The sequence below is a fragment of the Salmo salar genome, chromosome 14 (genome assembly GCF_965601325.2).
Source record: "Salmo salar chromosome 14, fSalSal1, whole genome shotgun sequence".
NCBI lineage: Eukaryota > Metazoa > Chordata > Actinopteri > Salmoniformes > Salmonidae > Salmo > Salmo salar.
The window spans coordinates 108,566,058-108,590,201 of NC_138304.1; the positions used below are offsets into that span (position 1 = coordinate 108,566,058).

Genomic DNA, 24,144 nt, shown 5'->3' on the forward strand with positions numbered 1-24,144 from the left:
GTATAATGATGGCATGCCAGGGAGAGAGGGTGAGACAGCTAGTATACTGCTGCCAGGGAAGGGTGAGAGGGTGAGACAGTCAGATGCTGGGCGTCTCGGGGATGATCCAGACTTCAGCAACATTTCTTGACTTGTGAGCAGTACTTCAATTGGCACCTCTGGGCCCTGGTGAACAGTAGTGCACTATATAGGGAATAGGGTCCATCAAAGTAGTGCACTATATAGGGAATAGGGTCCATCAAAGTAGTGCACTATATAGGGAATAGGGTCCATCAAAGTAGTGCACTATATAGGGAATAGGGTCCATCAAAGTAGTGCACTATATAGGGAATAGGGTCCATCAAAGTAGTGCACTATATAGGGAATAGGGTCCATCAAAGTAGTGCACTATATAGGGAATAGGGTCCATCAAAGTAGTGCACTATATAGGGAATAGGGTCCATCAAAGTAGTGCACTATATAGGGAATAGGGTCCATCAAAGTAGTGCACTATATAGGGAATAGGGTCCATCAAAGTAGTGCACTATATAGGGAATAGGGTCCATCAAAGTAGTGCACTATATAGGGAATAGGGTCCATCAAAGTAGTGCACGATATAGGGAATAGGGTCCATCAAAGTAGTGCACTATATAGGGAATAGGGTCCATCAAAGTAGTGCACTATATAGGGAATAGGGTCCATCAAAGTAGTGCACTATATCGGGAATAGGGTCCATCAAAGTAGTGCACTATATAGGGAATAGGGTCCATCAAAGTAGTGCACTATATAGGGAATAGGGTCCATCAAAGTAGTGCACTATATAGGGAATAGGGTGCCATTTGGGCTGTAGCCTCAGTGTTTTAGTGTATAACTCTGCCGATAAAAGCTGCTGTCACCACCCCTGTCCTTGTTCGGGCGGCGTCCGGCTTTCTAGTCGCCACCGATCGATGTTTCCCTGTTCGTTTGGTTTTGTCTTTATTGTGCACACCTGTTTTTGCTTTCCCCTAATTATGTTCATTATTTAACCCTCTGCCTTTCCTGTTTGTCTTGTCCGGGATTGTTTCCTGTCTTGTGTTTTTTTTTTTTAAAAACCATGTTATTTTTCTGTGAGAAGTTTATTGATAAATTTGAGTAAACACGTTTTGTTTACACTTATTCCTGTGTCCTGACTCCTCTACTTCTCAATAGAAACCATTACAGCTGCATCCCACTCTATCCATGTTGAATACAGAAACACTTCTATTGTGATCCTAACGGATTAAACAACAGTTACAACCAACAGCTAAACGGTGCCACAATGCCCTTAAATGCCGAGAAGGATATCATAACAAAGGCTTTATTTGTGCCCAAATACGCAGGAAGTGAGGATGGAATTATCTGGACTATGACATCATGCTGATTAGTTTGCTGGATAACAACATGGTGAAGACTGTCTGTTAGTTCCCCAGTTCATGGTGATGACTGTCTGTTAGTTCCCCAGTACATGGTGATGACTGCCTGTTAGCTCCCCAGTACATGGTGATGACTGTCTGTTAGTTCCCCAGTACATGGTGATGACTGTCTGTTAGTTCACCAGTACATGGTGATGACTGCCTGTTAGTTCCCCAGTACAGTACATGGTGATGACTGCCTGTTAGTTCCCCAGTACATGGTGATGACTGTCTGTTAGTTCCCCAGTACATGGTGATGACTGTCTGTTAGTTCCCCAGTACATGGTGATGACTGCCTGTTAGTTCCCCAGTACATGGTGATGACTGCCTGTTAGTTCCCCAGTACATGGTGATGACTGCCTGTTAGTTCCCCAGTACATGGTTATGACTGTCTGTTAGTTCCCCAGTACATGGTGATGACTGTCTGTTAGTTCCCCAGTACATGGTGATGACTGCCTGTTAGTTCCCCAGTACATAGGGATTACTGCCTGTTAGTTCCCCAGTACATGGTGATGACTGTCTGTTAGTTCCCCAGTACATGGTGATGACTGCCTGTTAGTTCCCCAGTACATGGTGATGACTGCCTGTTAGTTCCCCAGTACATGGTGATGACTGCCTGTTAGTTCCCCAGTACATGGTGATGACTGCCTGTTAGTTCCCCAGTACATGGTGATGACTGTCTGTTAGTTCCCCAGTACAGTACATGGTGATGACTGCCTGTTAGTTCCCCAGTACATGGTGATGACTGCCTGTTAGTTCCCCAGTACATGGTGATGACTGCCTGTTAGTTCCCCAGTACATGGTGATGACTGCCTGTTAGTTCCCCAGTACATGGTGATGACTGCCTGTTAGCTCCCCAGTACAGTACATGGTGAAGACTGCCTGTTAGTTCCACAGTACATGGTGATGACTGCCTGTTAGTTCCCCAGTACATGGTGATGACTGTCTGTTAGTTCCCCAGTACATGGTGATGACTGCCTGTTAGTTCCCCAGTACATGGTGATGACTGCCTGTTAGTTCCCCAGTACATGGTGATGACTGCCTGTTAGCTCCCCAGTACATGGTGATGACTGTCTGTTAGTTCCCCAGTACATGGTGATGACTGCCTGTTAGTTCCCCAGTACATGGGGATGACTGTCTGTTAGTTCCCCAGTACATGGGGATGACTGTCTGTTAGTTCCCCAGTACATGGTGATGACTGTCTGTTAGTTCCCCAGTACATGGTGATGACTGCCTGTTAGTTCCCCAGTACATGGTGATGACTGCCTGTTAGTTCCCCAGTACATGGTGATGACTGCCTGTTAGTTCCCCAGTACATGGTGATGACTGCCTGTTAGTTCCCCAGTACATGGTGATGACTGCCTGTTAGTTCCCCAGTACATGGTGATGACTGTCTGTTAGTTCCCCAGTACATGGTGATGACTGCCTGTTAGCTCCCCAGTACATGGTGATGACTGTCTGTTAGTTCCCCAGTACATGGTGATGACTGCCTGTTAGCTCCCCAGTACATGGTGATGACTGTCTGTTAGTTCCCCAGTACATGGTGATGACTGCCTGTTAGTTCCCCAGTACATGGTGATGACTGTCTGTTAGTTCCCCAGTACATGGTGATGACTGTCTGTTAGTTCACCAGTACATGGTGATGACTGTCTGTTAGTTCCCCAGTACATGGTGATGACTGTCTGTTAGTTCCCCAGTACATGGTGATGACTGTCTGTTAGTTCCCCAGTACATGGTGATGACTGCCTGTTAGTTCCCCAGTACATGGTGATGACTGCCTGTTAGTTCCCCAGTACATGGTGATGACTGCCTGTTAGTTCCCCAGTACATGGTGATGACTGTCTGTTAGTTCCCCAGTACATGGTGATGACTGCCTGTTAGCTCCCCAGTACATGGTGATGACTGTCTGTTAGTTCCCCAGTACATGGTGATGACTGCCTGTTAGCACCCCAGTACATGGTGATGACTGTCTGTTAGTTCCCCAGTACATGGTGATGACTGCCTGTTAGTTCCCCAGTACATGGTGATGACTGTCTGTTAGTTCCCCAGTACATGGTGATGACTGCCTGTTAGTTCCCCAGTACATGGTGATGACTGCCTGTTAGCTCCCCAGTACATGGTGATGACTGTCTGTTAGTTCCCCAGTACATGGTGATGACTGTCTGTTAGTTCCCCAGTACATGGTGATGACTGCCTGTTAGTTCCCCAGTACATGGTGATGACTGTCTGTTAGTTCCCCAGTACATGGTGATGACTGCCTGTTAGTTCCCCAGTACAGTACATGGTGATGACTGCCTGTTAGTTCCCCAGTACATGGGGATGACTGCCTGTTAGTTCCCCAGTACATGGTGATGACTGTCTGTTAGTTCCCCAGTACATGGGGATGACTGTCTGTTAGTTCCCCAGTACATGGTGATAACTGCCTGTTAGTTCCCCAGTACATGGTGATGACTGCCTGTTAGTTCCCCAGTACAGTACATGGTGATGACTGCCTGTTAGTTCCCCAGTACATGGTGATGACTGTCTGTTAGTTCCCCAGTACATGGTGATGACTGTCTGTTAGTTCCCCAGTACATGGTGATGACTGCCTGTTAGCTCCCCAGTACATGGTGATGACTGCCTGTTAGTTCCCCAGTACATGGTGATGACTGCCTGTTAGTTCCCCAGTACATGGTGATGACTGCCTGTTAGCTCCCCAGTACATAGGGATTACTGCCTGTTAGTTCCCCAGTACATGGTGATGACTGCCTGTTAGCTCCCCAGTACATGGTGATGACTGCCTGTTAGTTCCCCAGTACATGGTGATAACTGCCTGTTAGTTCCCCAGTACATGGTGATGACTGCCTGTTAGTTCCCCAGTACATAGGGATTACTGCCTGTTAGTTCCCCAGTACATGGTGATGACTGTCTGTTAGTTCCCCAGTACATGGTGATGACTGTCTGTTAGTTCCCCAGTACAGTAAATGGGGATGACTGTCTGTTAGTTCCCCAGTACATGGTGATGACTGTCTTTTAGTTCCCCAGTACAGTACATGGTGATGACTGCCTGTTAGTTCCCCAGTACATGGTGATGACTGTCTGTTAGTTCCCCAGTACATGGGGATGACTGCCTGTTAGTTCCCCAGTACATGGTGATGACTGTCTGTTAGTTCCCCAGTACATGGTGATGACTGCCTGTTAGTTCCCCAGTACATGGTGATGACTGTCTGTTAGTTCCCCAGCATAGTACATGGTGATGACTGTCTGTTAGTTCCCCAGTACAGTACATGGTGATGACTGCCTGTTAGTTCCCCAGTACAGTACATGGTGATGACTGTCTGTTAGTTCCCCAGTACATGGTGATGACTGTCTGTTAGTTCCCCAGTACATGGTGATGACTGTCTGTTAGTTCCCCAGTACATGGTGATGACTGCCTGTTAGTTCCCCAGTACATGGTGATGACTGCCTGTTAGTTCCCCAGTACAGTACATGGTGATGACTGTCTGTTAGTTCCCCAGTACATAGTGATGACTGTCTGTTAGTTCCCCAGTACATGGTGATGACTGCCTGTTAGTTCCCCAGTACATGGTGATGACTGTCTGTTAGTTCCCCAGTACATGGTGATGACTGCCTGTTAGTTCCCCAGTACAGTACATGGTGATGACTGTCTGTTAGTTCCCCAGTACATGGTGATGACTGTCTGTTAGTTCCCCAGTACATGGTGATGACTGCCTGTTAGTTCCCCAGTACATGGTGATGACTGCCTGTTAGTTCCCTAGTACATGGTGATGACTGTCTGTTAGTTCCCCAGTACATGGTGATGACTGTCTGTTAGTTCCCCAGTACAGTACATGGTGATGACTGTCTGTTAGTTCCCCAGTACAGTACATGGTGATGACTGTCTGTTAGTTCCCCAGTACATGGTGATGACTGTCTGTTAGTTCCCCAGTACATGGTGATGACTGTCTGTTAGTTCCCCAGTACATGGTGATGACTGTCTGTTAGTTCCCCAGTACATGGTGATGACTGTCTGTTAGTTCACCAGTACATGGTGATGACTGTCTGTTAGTTCCCCAGTACATGGTGATGACTGTCTGTTAGTTCCCCAGTACATGGTGATGACTGCCTGTTAGTTCCCCAGTACAGTACATGGTGATGACTGTCTGTTAGTTCCCCAGTACATGGTGATGACTGTCTGTTAGTTCCCCAGTACATGGTGATGACTGTCTGTTAGTTCACCAGTACATGGTGATGACTGTCTGTTAGTTCCCCAGTACATGGTGATGACTGTCTGTTAGTTCCCCAGTACATTGTGATGACTGCCTATTAGTTCCCCAGTTCATGGTGATGACTGTCTGTTAGTTCCCCAGTACATGGTGATGACTGTCTGTTAGTTCCCCAGTACATGGTGATGACTGCCTGTTAGTTCCCCAGTACATGGTGATGACTGTCTGTTAGTTCCCCAGTACATGGTGATGACTGTCTGTTAGTTCCCCAGTACATGGTGATGACTGCCTGTTAGTTCCCCAGTACATGGTGATGACCGCCTGTTAGTTCCCCAGTACATGGTGATGACTGCCTGTTAGTTCCCCAGTACATGGGGATGACCGCCTGTTAGTTCCCCAGTACATGGTGATGACTGCCTGTTAGTTCCCCAGCACATGGTGATGACTGTCTGTTAGTTCCCCAGTACATGGTGATGACTGTCTGTTAGTTCCCCAGTACATGGTGATGACTGTCTGTTAGTTCCCCAGTACATGGTGATGACTGCCTGTTAGTTCCCCAGTACATGGTGATGACTGTCTGTTAGTTCCCCAGTACATGGTGATGACTGTCTGTTAGTTCCCCAGTACATGGTGATGACTGCCTGTTAGTTCCCCAGTACATGGTGATGACTGCATGTTAGTTCCCCAGTACATGGTGATGACTGTCTGTTAGTTCCCCAGTACATGGTGATGACTGTCTGTTAGTTCCCCAGTACATGGTGATGAATATCTGTTAGTTCCCCAGTACAGTACATGGTGATGACTGTCTGTTAGTTCCCCAGTACATGGTGATGACTGTCTGTTAGTTCCCCAGTACATGGTGATGACTGTCTGTTAGTTCCCCAGTACATGGTGATGACTGCCTGTTAGTTCCCCAGTACATGGTGATGACTGTCTGTTAGTTCACCAGTACATGGTGATGACTGTCTGTTAGTTCCCCAGTACATGGTGATGACTGTCTGTTAGTTCCCCAGTACATTGTGATGACTGCCTGTTAGTTCCCCAGTTCATGGTGATGACTGTCTGTTAGTTCCCCAGTACATGGTGATGACTGTCTGTTAGTTCCCCAGTACATGGTGATGACTGCCTGTTTGTTCCCCAGTACATGGTGATGACTGTCTGTTAGTTCCCCAGTACATGGTGATGACTGTCTGTTAGTTCCCCAGTACATGGTGATGACTGCCTGTTAGTTCCCCAGTACATGGTGATGACTGCCTGTTAGTTCCCCAGTACATGGTGATGACTGCCTGTTAGTTCCCCAGTACATGGGGATGACTGCCTGTTAGTTCCCCAGTACATGGTGATGACTGCCTGTTAGTTCCCCAGCACATGGTGATGACTGTCTGTTAGTTCCCCAGTACATGGTGATGACTGCCTGTTAGTTCCCCAGTACATGGTGATGACTGTCTGTTAGTTCCCCAGTACATGGTGATGACTGTCTGTTAGTTCCCCAGTACATGGTGATGACTGTCTGTTAGTTCCCCAGTACATGGTGATGACTGCCTGTTAGTTCCCCAGTACATGGTGATGACTGCCTGTTAGTTCCCCAGTACATGGTGATGACTGTCTGTTAGTTCCCCAGTACATGGTGATGAATATCTGTTAGTTCCCCAGTACAGTACATGGTGATGACTGTCTGTTAGTTCCCCAGTACATGGTGATGACTGTCTGTTAGTTCCCCAGTACATGGTGATGACTGTCTGTTAGTTCCCCAGTACATGGTGATGACTGCCTGTTAGTTCCCCAGTACATGGTGATGACTGTCTGTTAGTTCACCAGTACATGGTGATGACTGTCTGTTAGTTCCCCAGTACATGGTGATGACTGTCTGTTAGTTCCCCAGTACATTGTGATGACTGCCTGTTAGTTCCCCAGTTCATGGTGATGACTGTCTGTTAGTTCCCCAGTACATGGTGATGACTGTCTGTTAGTTCCCCAGTACATGGTGATGACTGCCTGTTAGTTCCCCAGTACATGGTGATGACTGTCTGTTAGTTCCCCAGTACATGGTGATGACTGTCTGTTAGTTCCCCAGTACATGGTGATGACTGCCTGTTAGTTCCCCAGTACATGGTGATGACTGCCTGTTAGTTCCCCAGTACATGGTGATGACTGCCTGTTAGTTCCCCAGTACATGGGGATGACTGCCTGTTAGTTCCCCAGTACATGGTGATGACTGCCTGTTAGTTCCCCAGCACATGGTGATGACTGTCTGTTAGTTCCCCAGTACATGGTGATGACTGCCTGTTAGTTCCCCAGTACATGGTGATGACTGTCTGTTAGTTCCCCAGTACATGGTGATGACTGCCTGTTAGTTCCCCAGTACATGGTGATGACTGCCTGTTAGTTCCCCAGTACATGGTGATGACTGTCTGTTAGTTCCCCAGTACATGGTGATGACTGTCTGTTAGTTCCCCAGTACATGGTGATGACTGTCTGTTAGTTCCCCAGTACATGGTGATGACTGCCTGTTAGTTCCCCAGTACATGGTGATGACTGTCTGTTAGTTCCCCAGTACATGGTGATGACTGTCTGTTAGTTCCCCAGTACATGGTGATGACTGCCTGTTAGTTCCCCAGTACATGGTGATGACTGCATGTTAGTTCCCCAGTACATGGTGATGACTGTCTGTTAGTTCCCCAGTACATGGTGATGACTGCCTGTTAGTTCCCCAGTACATGGTGATGACTGCCTGTTAGTTCCCCAGTACATGGTGATGACTGTCTGTTAGTTCCCCAGTACATGGTGATGACTATCTGTTAGTTCCCCAGTACAGTACATGGTGATGACTGTCTGTTAGTTCCCCAGTACAGTACATGGTGATGACTGTCTGTTAGTTCCCCAGTACATGGTGATGACTGTCTGTTAGTTCCCCAGTACATGGTGATGACTGTCTGTTAGTTCCCCAGTACATGGTGATGACTGCCTGTTAGTTCCCCAGTACAGTACATGGTGATGACTGCCTGTTAGTTCCCCAGTACAGTACATGGTGATGACTGTCTGTTAGTTCCCCAGTACAGTACATGGTGATGACTGTCTGTTAGTTCCCCAGTACATGGTGATGACTGTCTGTTAGTTCCCCAGTACATGGTGATGACTGTCTGTTAGTTCACCAGTACATGGTGATGACTGTCTGTTAGTTCCCCAGTACATGGTGATGACTGTCTGTTAGTTCCCCAGTACATGGTGATGACTGCCTGTTAGTTCCCCAGTACATGGTGATAACTGCCTGTTAGTTCCCCAGTACATGGTGATGACTGTCTGTTAGTTCCCCAGTACATGGTGATAACTGTCTGTTAGTTCCCCAGTACATGGGGATGACTGTCTGTTAGTTCCCCAGTACAGTACATGGTGATGACTGTCTGTTAGTTCCCCACTACATGGTGATGACTGTCTGTTAGTTCCCCAGTACATGGTGATGACTGCCTGTTAGTTCCCCAGTACATGGTGATGACTGTCTGTTAGTTCCCCAGTACATGGTGATGACTGCCTGTTAGTTCCCCAGTACATGGTGATGACTGCCTGTTAGTTCCCCAGTACAGTACATGGTGATGACTGTCTGTTAGTTCCCCAGTACATGGTGATGACTGTCTGTTAGTTCCCCAGTACATGGTGATGACTGTCTGTTAGTTCCCCAGTACATGGTGATGACTGCCTGTTAGTTCCCCAGTACAGTACATGGTGATGACTGTCTGTTAGTTCCCCAGTACAGTACATGGTGATGACTGCCTGTTAGTTCCCCAGTACATGGTGATGACTGCCTGTTAGTTCCCCAGTACATGGTGATGACTGTCTGTTAGTTCCCCAGAACAGTACATGGTAATGACTGCCTGTTAGTTCCCCAGTACATGGTGATGACTGTCTGTTAGTTCCCCAGTACAGTACATGGTGATGACTGTCTGTTAGTTCCCCAGTACATGGTAATGACTGCCTGTTAGTTCCCCAGTACATGGTGATGACTGTCTGTTAGTTCCCCAGTACATGGTAATGACTGCCTGTTAGTTCCCCAGTACATGGTGATGACTGCCTGTTAGTTCCCCAGTACAGTACATGGTGATGACTGCCTGTTAGTTCCCCAGTACAGTACATGGTGATGACTGTCTGTTAGTTCCCCAGTACATGGTGATGACTGTCTGTTAGTTCCCCAGTACAGTACATGGTGATGACTGCCTGTTAGTTCCCCAGTACATGGTGATGACTGCCTGTTAGTTCCCCAGTACAGTACATGGTGATGACTGTCTGTTAGTTCACCAGTACATGGTGATGACTGTCTGTTAGTTCCCCAGTACATGGTGATGACTGTCTGTTAGTTCCCCAGTATAGTACATGGTGATGACTGTCTGTTAGTTCCGCAGTACATGGTGATGACTGCCTGTTAGTTCCCCAGTACATGGTGATGACTGTCTGTTAGTTCCCCAGTACATGGTGATGACTGCCTGTTAGTTCCCCAGTACAGTACATGGTGATGACTGTCTGTTAGTTCCCCAGTACATGGTGATGACTGCCTGTTAGTTCCCCAGTACATGGTGATGACGGCCTGTTAGTTCCCCAGTACACTACATGGTGATGACTGTCTGTTAGTTCCCCAGTACAGTACATGGTGATGACTGTCTGTTAGTTCCCCAGTACAGTACATGGTGATGACTGCCTGTTAGTTCCCCAGTACATGGTGATGACTGCCTGTTAGTTCCCCAGTACAGTACATGGTGATGACTGCCTGTTAGTTCCCCAGTACATGGTGATGACTGTCTGTTAGTTCCCCAGTACAGTACATGGTGATGACTGCCTGTTAGTTCCCCAGTACATGGTGATGACTGTCTGTTCGTTCCCCAGTACATGGTGATGACTGTCTGTTAGTTCCCCAGTACATGGTGATGACTGTCTGTTAGTTCCCCAGTACAGTACATGGTGATGACTGTCTGTTAGTTCCCCAGTACATGGTGATGACTGCCTGTTAGTTCCCCAGTACAGTACATGGTGATGACTGTCTGTTAGTTCACCAGTACATGGTGATGACTGCCTGTTAGTTCCCCGGTACAGTACATGGTGATGACTGTCTGTTAGTTCCCCAGTACATGGTGATGACTGCCTGTTAGTTCCCCAGTACATGGTGATGACTGCCTGTTAGTTCCCCAGTACATGGTGATGACTGTCTGTTAGTTCCCCAGTACATGGTGATGACTGTCTGTTAGTTCCCCAGTACATGGTGATGACTGCCTGTTAGTTCCCCAGTACATGGTGATGACTGCCTGTTAGTTCCCCAGTACATGGGGATGACTGCCTGTTAGTTCCCCAGTACATGGTGATGACTGCCTGTTAGTTCCCCAGTACAGTACATGGTGATGACTGTCTGTTAGTTCCCCAGTACATGGTGATGACTGCCTGTTAGTTCCCCAGTACATGGTGATGACTGTCTGTTAGTTCCCCAGTACATGGTAATGACTGCCTGTTAGTTCCCCAGTACAGTACATGGTGATGACTGTCTGTTAGTTCCCCAGTACATGGTGATGACTGCCTGTTAGTTCCCCAGTACAGTACATGGTGATGACTGTCTGTTAGTTCACCAGTACATGGTGATGACTGTCTGTTAGTTCCCCAGTACATGGTGATGACTGCCTGTTAGTTCCCCAGTACATGGTGATGACTGTCTGTTAGTTCCCCAGTACAGTATATGGTGATGACTGTCTGTTAGTTCCCCAGTACATGGTGATGACTGCCTGTTAGTTCCCCAGTACAGTACATGGTGATGACTGTCTGTTAGTTCCCCAGTACATGGTGATGACTGTCTGTTAGTTCCCCATTACAGTACATGGTGATGACTGCCTGTTAGTTCCCCAGTACATGGTGATGACTGCCTGTTAGTTCCCCAGTACATGGTGATGACTGTCTGTTAGTTCCCCAGTACAGTACATGGTAATGACTGCCTGTTAGTTCCCCAGTACATGGTGATGACTGTCTGTTAGTTCCCCAGTACAGTACATGGTGATGACTGTCTGTTAGTTCCCCAGTACATGGTAATGACTGCCTGTTAGTTCCCCAGTACATGGTGATGACTGCCTGTTAGTTCCCCAGTACAGTACATGGTGATGACTGCCTGTTAGTTCCCCAGTACAGTACATTGTGATGACTGCCTGTTAGTTCCCCAGTACATGGTGATGACTGTCTGTTAGTTCCCCAGTACATGGTAATGACTGCCTGTTAGTTCCCCAGTACATGGTGATGACTGCCTGTTAGTTCCCCAGTACAGTACATGGTGATGACTGCCTGTTAGTTCCCCAGTACAGTACATGGTGATGACTGTCTGTTAGTTCCCCAGTACATGGTGATGACTGTCTGTTAGTTCCCCAGTACAGTACATGGTGATGACTGCCTGTTAGTTCCCCAGTACATGGTGATGACTGCTTGTTAGTTCCCCAGTACAGTACATGGTGATGACTGTCTGTTAGTTCACCAGTACATGGTGATGACTGTCTGTTAGTTCACCAGTACATGGTGATGACTGTCTGTTAGTTCCCCAGTACATGGTGATGACTGTCTGTTAGTTCCCCAGTATAGTACATGGTGATGACTGTCTGTTAGTTCCGCAGTACATGGTGATGACTGCCTGTTAGTTCCCCAGTACATGGTGATGACTGTCTGTTAGTTCCCCAGTACATGGTGATGACTGTCTGTTAGTTCCCCAGTACATGGTTATGACTGCCTGTTAGTTCCCCAGTACAGTACATGGTGATGACTGTCTGTTAGTTCCCCAGTACATGGTGATGACTGCCTGTTAGTTCCCCAGTACATGGTGATGACGGCCTGTTAGTTCCCCAGTACAGTACATGGTGATGACTGTCTGTTAGTTCCCCAGTACAGTACATGGTGATGACTGTCTGTTAGTTCCCCAGTACAGTACATGGTGATGACTGCCTGTTAGTTCCCCAGTACATGGTGATGACTGCCTGTTAGTTCCCCAGTACAGTACATGGTGATGACTGCCTGTTTGTTCCCCAGTACATGGTGATGACTGTCTGTTAGTTCCCCAGTACAGTACATGGTGATGACTGCCTGTTAGTTCCCCAGTACATGGTGATGACTGTCTGTTAGTTCCCCAGTACATGGTGATGACTGTCTGTTAGTTCCCCAGTACAGTACATGGTGATGACTGTCTGTTAGTTCCCCAGTACATGGTGATGACTGTCTGTTAGTTCCCCAGTACATGGTGATGACTGTCTGTTAGTTCCCCAGTACAGTACATGGTGATGACTGCCTGTTAGTTCCCCAGTACAGTACATGGTGATGACTGTCTGTTAGTTCCCCAGTACATGGTGATGACTGCCTGTTAGTTCCCCAGTACATGGTGATGACTGCCTATTAGTTTCCCAGTACATGGTGATGACTGTCTGTTAGTTCCCCAGTACATGGTGATGACTGTCTGTTAGTTCCCCAGTACATGGTGATGACTGTCTGTTAGTTCCCCAGTACATGGTGATGACTGCCTGTTAGTTCCCCAGTACATGGTGATGACTGTCTGTTAGTTCCCCAGTACATGGTGATGACTGCCTGTTAGTTCCCCAGTACATGGTGATGACTGCCTGTTAGTTCCCCGGTACAGTACATGGTTATGACTGTCTGTTAGTTCCCCACTACATGGTGATGACTGCCTGTTAGTTCCCCAGTACATGGTGATGACTGCCTGTTAGTTCCCCAGTACATGGTGATGACTGCCTGTTAGTTCCCCAGTACATGGTGATGACTGTCTGTTAGTTCCCCAGTACATGGTGATGACTGTCTGTTAGTTCCCCAGTACATGGTGATGACTGCCTGTTAGTTCCCCAGTACATGGTGATGACTGCCTGTTAGTTCCCCAGTACATGGTGATGACTGTCTGTTAGTTCCCCAGTACATGGTGATGACTGCCTGTTAGTTCCCCAGTACATGGTGATGACTGTCTGTTAGTTCCCCAGTACATGGTGATGACTGCCTGTTAGTTCCCCAGTACATGGTGATGACTGCCTGTTAGTTCCCCAGTACAGTACATGGTGATGACTGTCTGTTAGTTCCCCAGTACAGTACATGGTGATGACTGCCTGTTAGTTCCCCAGTACATGGTGATGACTGCCTGTTAGTTCCCCAGTACAGTACATGGTGATGACTGTCTGTTAGTTCCCCAGTACATGGTGATGACTGCCTGTTAGTTCCCCAGTACATGGTGATGACTGTCTGTTAGTTCCCCAGTACATGGTGATGACTGCCTGTTAGTTCCCCAGTACATGGTGATGACTGTCTGTTAGTTCCCCAGTACATGGTGATGACTGCCTGTTAGTTCCCCAGTACATGGTGATGACTGTCTGTTAGTTCCCCAGTACATGGTGATGACTGTCTGTTAGTTCCCCAGTACATGGTGATGACTGCCTGTTAGTTCCCCAGTACATGGTGATGACTGCCTGTTAGTTCCCCAGTACATGGGAGAGTTTGTGGTTGTTATTACAATCTTCTGTCTCATTACTTTGTGTCACAAATGACACGCTATTCCCATCAAAGTAGTGCACTATATAGGGAATAGGGTCCATCAAAGTAGTGAACTGTGTAGGGAATAGGGTCCATCAAAGTGGTGCACTATATAGGGAATAGGGTCCATCAAAGTAGTGCACTGTGTAGGGAATAGGGTCCATCAAAATAGTACACTGTGTAGGGAATAGGGTCCATCAAAGTAGTGCACTATATAGGGAATAGGGTCCATCAAAGTGGTGCACTATATATGGAATAGGGTCCATCAAAGTGGTGCACTATATAGGGAATAGGGTCCATCAAAGTGGTGCACTATATAGGGAATAGGGTCCATCAAAGTAGTGAACTGTGTAGGGAATAGGGTCCATCAAAGTGGTGCACTGTGTAGGGAATAGGGTCCATCAAAGTAGTGCACTGTGTAGGGAATAGGGTCCATCAAAGTGGTGCACTATATAGGGAATAGGGTCCATCAATGTAGTGCACTGTGTAGGGAATAGGGTCCATCAAAGTGGTGCACTATATAGGGAATAGGGTCCATGAAAGTAGTGCACTATATAGGGAATAGGGTCTATCAAAGTAGTGCACTATATAGGGAATAGGGTCCATCAAAGTAGTGAACTGTGTAGGGAATAGGGTCCATCAAAGTAGTGAACTGTGTAGGGAATAGGGTCCATCAAAGTAGTGAACTGTGTAGGGAATAGGGTCCATCAAAGTAGTGCACTGTGTAGGGAATAGGGTCCATCAAAGTAGTGCACTGTGTAGTGAATAGGGTCCATCAAAGTAGTGCACTGTGTAGGGAATAGGGTCCATCAAAGTAGTGAACTGTGTAGGGAATAGGTTGCCATTTGTCATGCTGGCAAAGACATTTCCAGGGGGGAAAAAATCCTTAGAAAACCTTAATGGTATTTCCTTCCCTTTTTTCATGGATTGGTGGGTCCCCTGCGGGGCGGTTGAGCTAACGTAGGCTAATGCGATTAGCATGAGGTTGTAAGTAACAAGAACATTTCCCAGGACACAGACATATCTGATATTGGCAGAAAGCTTAAATTGTTGTTAATCTAACTGCACTGTCCAATTTACAGTAGCTATTACAGTGAAAGAATACCAAGCTATTGTTTGTGGAGAGTGCACAGTTTTGAACATGAAAAGTTATTAATAAACAAATTAGGCACATTTGGGCAATTTTGAACAGAAATGCAATGGTTCATTGTATCATTCTAAAACTTTGCACATACACTGCTGCCATCGAGTGGTCAAAATCTAAATTGCACCTGGTCTGGAATAATACATTATGTCCTTTCTTTTGCATTTCAAAAAATACTAAACAAAGGTTTTTTTTCTTTGTATTATCTTTTACCAGATCTATTGTGTTATATTCTCCTACATTCCTTTCACATTTCCACAAATTTCAAAGCGTTTCCTTTCACTTGGTACCAATAATATACATATCCTTGCTTCAGGGCCTGAGCTACAGGCAGTTAGATTTGGGTATGTCATTTTAGGCGAACATTGAAAATAAGGGGCCAATCCTTCTGTCCTTGTTATTAATAAGAACATTTAACACTTGATTCAGATGACTATTTTCCCACTTTCAGTTGAATATGCAATATTTAATAGGCCTATGACTGTGGAACACAGTGTTATTTCCAGGTCTGATATTCCATAACCACCACTGACACAAACTAGATGCTAGGCTAGGCTAGGCTAGGCTAGGCTAGGCTAGGCTAGGCTAGCCCCAAGTGTTGACACTTTAAACTGTATTTTTAAATGACTCATTGATAAAACATTTACCCAGACAATATCTAAAAACCCTGAAGACAAACCTTGTTTGTATTTGTGTGTGTGTGTGTGTGTGTGTGTGTGTGTGTGTGTGTGTGTGTGTGTGTGTGTGTGTGTGTGTGTGTGTGTGTGTGTGTGTGTGTGTGTGTGTGTGTGTGTGTGTGTGTGTGTGTTGCTGAGGGGTTGAATGTGTCAGTGAGTCAACATCCTATAAAGCTTTAATCTCACACCAAAACATCCTGAAGGAATCCCATGACTGACTGTGAGGGAATCTTCTGATCTGTTGAATTAACCAAATTCTCAGTATAATTGCTTCACAGGAAAACAGTTATTTGAGTTTGAGGCCATGCTACTCTGGTCCTTCTTCTGTCTGCTGGAACTTCAGCAACTTCTTAGTCTGTCTGGTTCATTTTGGTACAACAACAACAACATGAACACAAACAAAGTCTACGTCCCAAATTAGGTTTACATTCTGGTGACCAATGTTGAATGTTTTCCTGCTCCCAAATGGCACCCTATTCCCTACACAGTTCACTACTTTGATGGACCCTATTCCCTACACAGTTCACTACTTTGATGGACCCTATTCCCTACACAGTGTACTACTTTGATGGACCCTATTCCCTACACAGTGCACTACTTTGATGGACCCTATTCCCTACACAGTTCACTACTTTGATGGACCCTATTCCCTACACAGTGTACTACTTTGATGGACCCTATTCCCTACACAGTGCACTACTTTGATGGACCCTATTCCCTACACAGTGCACTACTTTGATGGACCCTATTCACTACACAGTGCACTACTTTGATGGACCCTATTCCCTACACAGTGCACTACTTTGATGGACCCTATTCCCTACACAGTTCACTACTTTGATGGACCCTATTCCCTACACAGTGCACTACTTTGATGGACCCTATTCCCTACACAGTTCACTACTTTGATGGACCCTATTCCCTACACAGTTCACTACTTTGATGGACCCTATTCCCTACACAGTTCACTACTTTGATGGACCCTATTCCCTATATAGTGCACTACTTTGATGGACCCTATTCCCTATTAGGGTGTAGCAGTAGGGTGTAACAGTAGGGTGTAGCAGTAGGGTGTAACAGTAGCAGTAGGGTGTAGCAGTAGGGTGTAACAGTAGGGTGTAGCAGTAGGGTGTAACAGTAGGGTGTAGCAGTAGGGTGTAACAGTAGGGTGTAACAGTAGCAGTAGGGTGTAACAGTAGCAGTAGGGTGTAACAGTAACAGTAGGGTGTAGCAGTAGGGTGTAACAGTAGGGTGTAACAGTAGGGTGTAGCAGTAGGGTGTAGCAGTAGGGTGTAACAGTAGGGTGTAACAGTAGGGTGTAACAGTAGCAGTAGGGTGTAACAGTAACAGTAGGGTGTAGCAGTAGGGTGTAGCAGTAGGGTGTAACATTAGGGTGTAACAGTAGGGTGTAACAGTAGCAGTAGGGTGTAACAGTAACAGTAGGGTGTAGCAGTATGGTGTAACTGTAGGGTGTAACAGTAGGGTGTAGCAGTAGGGTGTAACAGTAGGGTGTAACAGTCACAGTAGGGTGTAACAGTAGGGTGTAGCAGTAGGGTGTAACAGTAGCAGTAGGGTGTAACAGTAGGGTGTAGCAGTAGGGTGTAACAGTAGGGTGTAGCAGTAGGGTGTAACAGTAGGGTGTAGCAGTAGGGTGTAACAGTAGGGTGTAACAGTAGCAGTAGGGTGTAACAGTAACAGTAGGGTGTAGCAGTAGGGTGTAGCAGTAGGGTGTAGCAGTAGGGTGTAGTAGTAGGGTGTAACAGTAGGGTGTAACAGTAGGGTGTAACAGTAGTAGTAGGGTGTAACAGTAACAGTAGGGTGTAGCAGTAGGGTGTAGCAGTAGGGTGTAGCAGTAGGGTGTAGTAGTAGGGTGTAACAGTAGGGTGTAACAGTAGGGTGTAACAGTAGCAGTAGGGTGTAACAGTAACAGTAGGGTGTAGCAGTAGGGTGTAGCAGTAGGGTGTAGCAGTAGGGTGTAACAGTAGGGTGTAACAGTAACAGTAGGGTGTAGCAGTAGGGTGTAACAGTAGGGTGTAGCAGTAGGGTGTAACAGTAGGGTGTAGCAGTAGGGTGTAACAGTAGGGTGTAGCAGTAGGGTGTAACAATAGGGTGTAGCAGTAGGGTGTAGCAGTAGGGTGTAGCAGTAGGGTGTAACAGTAGGGTGTAGCAGTAGGGTGTAACAGTAGCAGTAGGGTGTAACAGTATGGTGTAGCAGTAGGGTGTAACAGTAGGGTGTAACAGTAACAGTAGGGTGTAACAGTAGGGTGTAACAGCAGCAGCAGGGTGTAACAGTAGGTTGTAACAGTACGGTGTTACAGTAGCAGTAGGGTATGACATTTGGGTGTTACAGTAGCAGTAGGGTGTAACAGTAGGGTGTAACAGCAGCAGCAGGGTGTAACAGTAGGTTGTACCAGTAGGGTGTAACAGTAGGGTGTAACAGTAACAGTAGGGTGTAGCAGTAGGGTGTAACAGTAGGGTGTAACAGTAACAGTAGGGTGTAACAGTAGGGTGTAACAGCAGCAGCAGGGTGTAACAGTAGGTTGTAACAGTAGGGTGTTGCAGTAGGGTATGACATTTGGGTGTTACAGTAGCAGTAGGGTGTAACAGTAGGGTGTAACAGCAGCAGCAGGTTGTAACAGTAGGTTGTAACAGTAGGGTGTAACAGTAGGGTGTAACAGTAACAGTAGGGTGTAACAGTAACAGTAGGGTGTAACAGTAACAGTAGGGTGTAACAGCAGCAGCAGGGTGTAACAGTAGGTTGTAACAGTAGGGTGTTACAGTAGCAGTAGGGTGTAACAGTAGGGTGTAACAGTAGGGTGTAACAGCAGCAGCAGGGTGTAACAGTAGGTTGTAACAGTAGGGTGTAACAGTAGGGTGTAACAGTAACAGTAGGGTGTAACAGTAACAGTAGGGTGTAACAGTAACAGTAGGGTGTAACAGCAGCAGCAGGGTGTAACAGTAGGTTGTAACAGTAGGGTGTTACAGTAGCAGTAGGGTGTAACAGTAGGGTGTAACAGTAGGGTGTTACAGTAGCAGTAGGGTATGACATTTGGGTGTTACAGTAGCAGTAGGGTGTAACAGTAGGGTGTAACAGTAGGGTGTTGCAGTAGGGTGTAACAGTAGGTTGGAACAGTAACAGTAGGGTGTAACAGTAGGGTGTAACAGTAACAGTAGGGTGTAACAGTAACAGTAGGGTGTAACATTAGGGTGTAACAGTAGGGTGTAACAGTAGGGTGTAACATTAGGGTGTAACAGTAGGGTGTAAACATTTGGGTGTGACACTCAAACTTTGAATTCCTGTGTTATTTGTTACATCGACACTTTCCTCACAGATTACCTTTGTTAAGCACCCATTTTGTTTGGCTTGGTAAAATTCAGGTAAACATTGACTCGAGTGACCCAGTTTTATGTAATTGGTTCTATAAAAAACGAAATCTATAACTATTCTGTAACTGACACAAAGACACAAATTGTGACAAACTGTAGCAGGATGAGAAATGAACCACCAGTTACAGAATAGTTATGGATTTCGTTTTTTATAGAACCAATTACATAAAACTGGGTCACTCGAGTCAATGTTTACCTGAATTTTACCAAGCCAAACAAAATGGGTGCTTAACAAAGTTAATCTGTGAGGAAAGTGTCGATGTAACAAATAACACAAGAGTTCAAAGTTTGAGTGTCACACCCAAATGTTTACAGCTATTGAATATTCCCTGAATCTTGTGACTATGCATAATTCACCCTGTAAATGAACTTGGACTTAAACCATTTCACTCTGTGAGGAGCATAAGCTGAATCAGTGTTTCAAACAAGTGAAAGAAATTAGTAACATTTCTATATTTATTTAGGACAAACAAGAGTTTAGATTAGAGCAGTGGTACCCAACTCTGGGTCGTGGAGTACCCCCTACAGTAAACATGTTTTAAACACAATTGATTCAACTTGTCAACTAATCATGAGGCTCTCAATGAGTTGAATCAGGTACATTTGTCCAGGGCTACAACAGAAATGTGTGCCGCTGTGGGGACTGTAGCACTGGAGTTTGGGTATTTGGGTAGCTGAAATGGGATTCTATAGTATAGCAGGTAAACACATTTCTTTTCCTGATGATGTACAGTATTTGTGTTTACATGATGTGTGCACTGCATTGACAGAGTGTCAGCTGAGCCACATAAATAATAGGAGATCAGACACAAATAGCCAGCGTTTTACTTTAGTCACACAACTATGGACAAGTGAATTGGTTTCAATGTGAGCAACATCTGTTGCTACTGTTCATAATTATATAAATGATTCAGAATCTTATTCAACAGCAAATGCAACTAAATTGTCATAACATTCATGAGTCTGAAAATAATCTCCCAAACAGTTTTCGCATGATAGTCCCTATATCTCTATAAAGTTATATGTAAGCATTAAATAATATAATGACCATGATTAAACTCACAACAATTCGGAAATACATATTTGGTATGGACTTTTTTTTTTTTAAATAGAGAAACATGATTGGCTAAGGCAAAGCAGACCCCGCCTCGTTGATGACGTGTTTCCGTCTTCGTTCCTCCCACTAGCCCAGAGTAACAACGTCCGGACATTTACCGAGCTCTCGTCAGCCAAAACATATGGCAAAAATATACGCTTTTCTTTCTTTTTATGTGGTGTGCACTACATTTTAAAAATTCCGCCGAAAAAGAGAAGACGATTTTCCGAAACATTTTCGCCGTTATCTCACGTAAGTATTACAAAAAAAACTTGGATTGAATTTTTTGCTGTTGTTTGAATTCGTGCTAAAGTGAGCTGGTTAGCCAACGCAACATGGCGGTCGCAGTGCTAACCAGCGAACAGGATGCTAACGGCTAGCTAGGTACAGGACAGGCGAGTAGCTGGCTAGCTACCTGCTTACCTTTTCCATCTGGAAATGGCGCTCTTGTAAATATTTACACACATTGTTTACCTGTAGAAACAAAATAAGATACTATTTGATAAATTATGGCATTTAAATGTATTTTTACGATTTTGGTAGCTCGCTAGCTAGCTACGTGTACTTGTTAGCGCAATGTCAACAGCCGCCGTTATCTTCATGAGTTCTAGTTACTGTCAAATGTTAAAACGTTTCGCTGTGTCTCTGGAGATTGACAGCCAAATAAATGTTATTAAGTAGCTACCTACATCTTAATGTTTATCAGACATAATTCGTTGATCGTTTGCTGTGTTGTGATAAACTAAAGAGATTAAACTGAACCAGTATGTGTTAGACTTCTCTAACGCCCAGAAAGCTACGGTTTAAACTCTCATTCACCAGCTTTACAAGCGATATGTCAAAATACTTTCGTTGGTCACCAAATATGGAGTTTCACTGAGTAACTATCTTAATAATTTACTCCCGTTACGACTGGTATGTACTTCTTAAAAAAAAAAAAAAGGTATAGCCACGCACGGGTCTGAAGTACAGCGGATGAGTATATTGGAGGTGGCCAAGAGGCTTTTTCCCCCATTAATTGTAATTATTTTTATTTAGACGTTTTTTGGAAGTATGTAATGTAAGTAAATGTAAGTACATACCGGTTCAACGTCAGTACATTTTAATATGGTTGCTCAACGAAACTTTCTATTTGGTTATCAATGAACGTATTTTGCCGAGCTGGTGAATGGGAGTTAGAATCTGGGTGTTAGAGAGGTCTAAAGTACAGGTTCAGACCTAGTTACATTTTCTAATCTATACTTGTTTATATCCTACCCATTCATCAAGGTCATCCACGATACTGATTCAAAATACCGGCCTTTACTGGGAATCAAAGTAACACTTGCTAGATTACATTAGTGTTTTGCCCGTTGCATGGCAACATTTTCTCTCCCATTTATTTCTTTGCTTGTCAAAGCACATTGATTAATTATGCTAATAGTATGTTTTATTGATGTGTATCCAACAGCTTTCAGCCTCAATAAATGAATTTTAAACTCCCCTAGGAATGTTTTTCCTAAACATAGTTGGTTACAGTGCTCCGGTAAATGAGTACAGAATGCCATGTTTTAACATTGTCAATATTTACCTAAAGCACAACTGGGTAGCAGCTAAGTACCTAACATATCGATCCTTCCATACACCACTAACAAATTGTTATTTTTAGGGTGCAGTAAATTTCACTCAACATAGCTATGTGTACAGACTTTACCATCAGTATAATCTCCCAAAGCTGTCAATGAATATAATTACTTTCCAGGTTTATGCAATAGTGACTAGATCTGAACACACTGTACCCTCTATCCATGCTGTCACGCCTGGCTGACTATGTTAGTGACTTGTCTGAGCCTCTAGGCCTTTGAGTCACACGTTTTCCAGTTTCAACACAAACAATCAACAACTTTTTTTTTTTATTTTTTTATACACGTGTACCTGTTCTCCCCACAGGGCTCCCTCTTCTCTTTACAGGTGTATAACTGCTACCCAGAAGGCCTAGGGGCGGCCCTTTACCGGGAGCGCTTTGACTTCAACGCTGAGCCGCCTTGGGATCCTAGCTGATAGCGGGACACGGCCATCTACAGACTTGTCCATGTAAGCAGAAGCCATTCTGACACTTTCCGTAGGCTGCTTTCGAACCGGACAAACGTATGCGTGAAAAAGAGCAGGGACTCGATGGTTCCCAATAAGAGCAGTGTGTTGTGGGAAGTGGTGTTTTTGCTGCGTCAGACAACCAGTTGATGTGTTTTTGGTTTGAAGGCACCCTTACAAAGGGGCTTATTGATATAAGCAGCTTTTAGATCAAGCTGACGCCTCTGGAATTAAAGTCAATATCGGACACGTCATACACAGTCCAACCCATGTCTCGGCAAGCACGGTGGAAAATAAATATATTTTTTATCTACTTCTGTCTTCAGATATTCGAAGTGTTTGAAAAGTTTTTTTTTTTTTTTTTTTGTACCATCTTGCATGGTTTCTTTTAAATGAGTTTTGTAATAATTAAGGTGATTGTCCACCTACCAGCAACATATCGTTGTCCTCTGTCTGTGTGTTGCAGGACCCACGGCTCAGTCGCGACTTTGACTACTACTTCTTTATGATTGTCTGCTGAATACGGTTGAGATGAAAGGACTTGCTGACCAACCGAACCACATGATTGAACTCCTGGAGGGTGACACCACCCTGGAAGATGTCATTGACGGACATGTTTACGAACAAGCTCTGGTGAGGGAATTAATTCATTTCACATGATTTAGAACAGCTAAAACAACCCTGGAGGATGATTCATGAAAGCCTTTTAACAATGTCTAAATCCCCCCCCCCCCCCCTCCAAATTCCTTGCCTTGTGGCTGTTGTGCCCTGGGGATGAACCAATTGCTGTGCTCCGAAGCACGACTCATTCGCATGTCGCTCAGATCTCAGTTGAAATAAGCTAATGCCCGTCATGAGGTCGAGTCCTTCTCACAGGCATCGCAGCTCTGAAGGACTAGTGAAGAGACACCGGGTCCTCATCCAATTCAGAGGCTCTGAAGGACTAGTGAAGAGACACCGGGTCCTCATCCAATTCAGAGGCTCTGAAGGACTAGTGAAGAGACACCGGGTCCTCATCCAATTCAGAGGCTCTGAAGGACTAGTGAAGAGACACCGGGTCCTCATCCAATTCAGAGGCTCTGAAGGACTAGTGAAGCGACACCGGGTCCTCATCCAATTCAGAGGCTCTGAAGGACTAGTGAAGAGACACCGGGTCCTCATCCAATTCAGAGGCTCTGAAGGACTAGTGAAGAGACACTGGGTCCTCATCCAATTCAGAGGCTCTGAAGGACTAGTGAAGCGACACCGGGTCCTCATCCAATTCAGAGGCTCTGAAGGACTAGTGAAGAGACACCGGGTCCTCATCCAATTCAGAGGCTCTGAAGGACTAGTGAAGAGACACCGGGTCCTCATCCAATTCAGAGGCTCTGAAGGACTAGTGAAGCGACACTGGGTCCTCATCCAATTCAGAGGCTCTGAAGGACTAGTGAAGAGACACCGGGTCCTCATCCAATTCAGAGGCGCATTGAAGATGTTGGAATTGTCCATATTTACTTTTCTTCAGGCAACAAGATGTGTGTGTGTGTGTGTGTAACCAGCGCTTGTCTTTCTGTGTGTGTGTGTAACCAGCGCTTGTCTTTCTGTGTGTGTGTGTGTGTGTGTGTGTGTGTGTGTGTGTAACCAG

At 45.4% G+C, this 24,144-nt stretch overlaps 1 protein-coding gene across 1 annotated transcript in view; it reads left to right on the forward strand.

Annotated features, from left to right (window-relative positions):
- Positions 1-20,519: 20,519 nt before the first annotated feature.
- Positions 20,520-24,144, forward strand: part of azin1b (antizyme inhibitor 1b) — a 30,818-nt gene continuing 27,193 nt past the window's right edge. Inside the window, exons 1-3 of the mRNA XM_014143324.3 lie at positions 20,520-20,702; positions 22,380-22,523; positions 22,987-23,153. Coding sequence (XP_013998799.2) covers positions 23,052-23,153 — 102 coding nt within the window. The 5' untranslated portion in view covers positions 20,520-20,702; positions 22,380-22,523; positions 22,987-23,051. The remainder of the gene's footprint in view (positions 20,703-22,379; positions 22,524-22,986; positions 23,154-24,144) is intronic.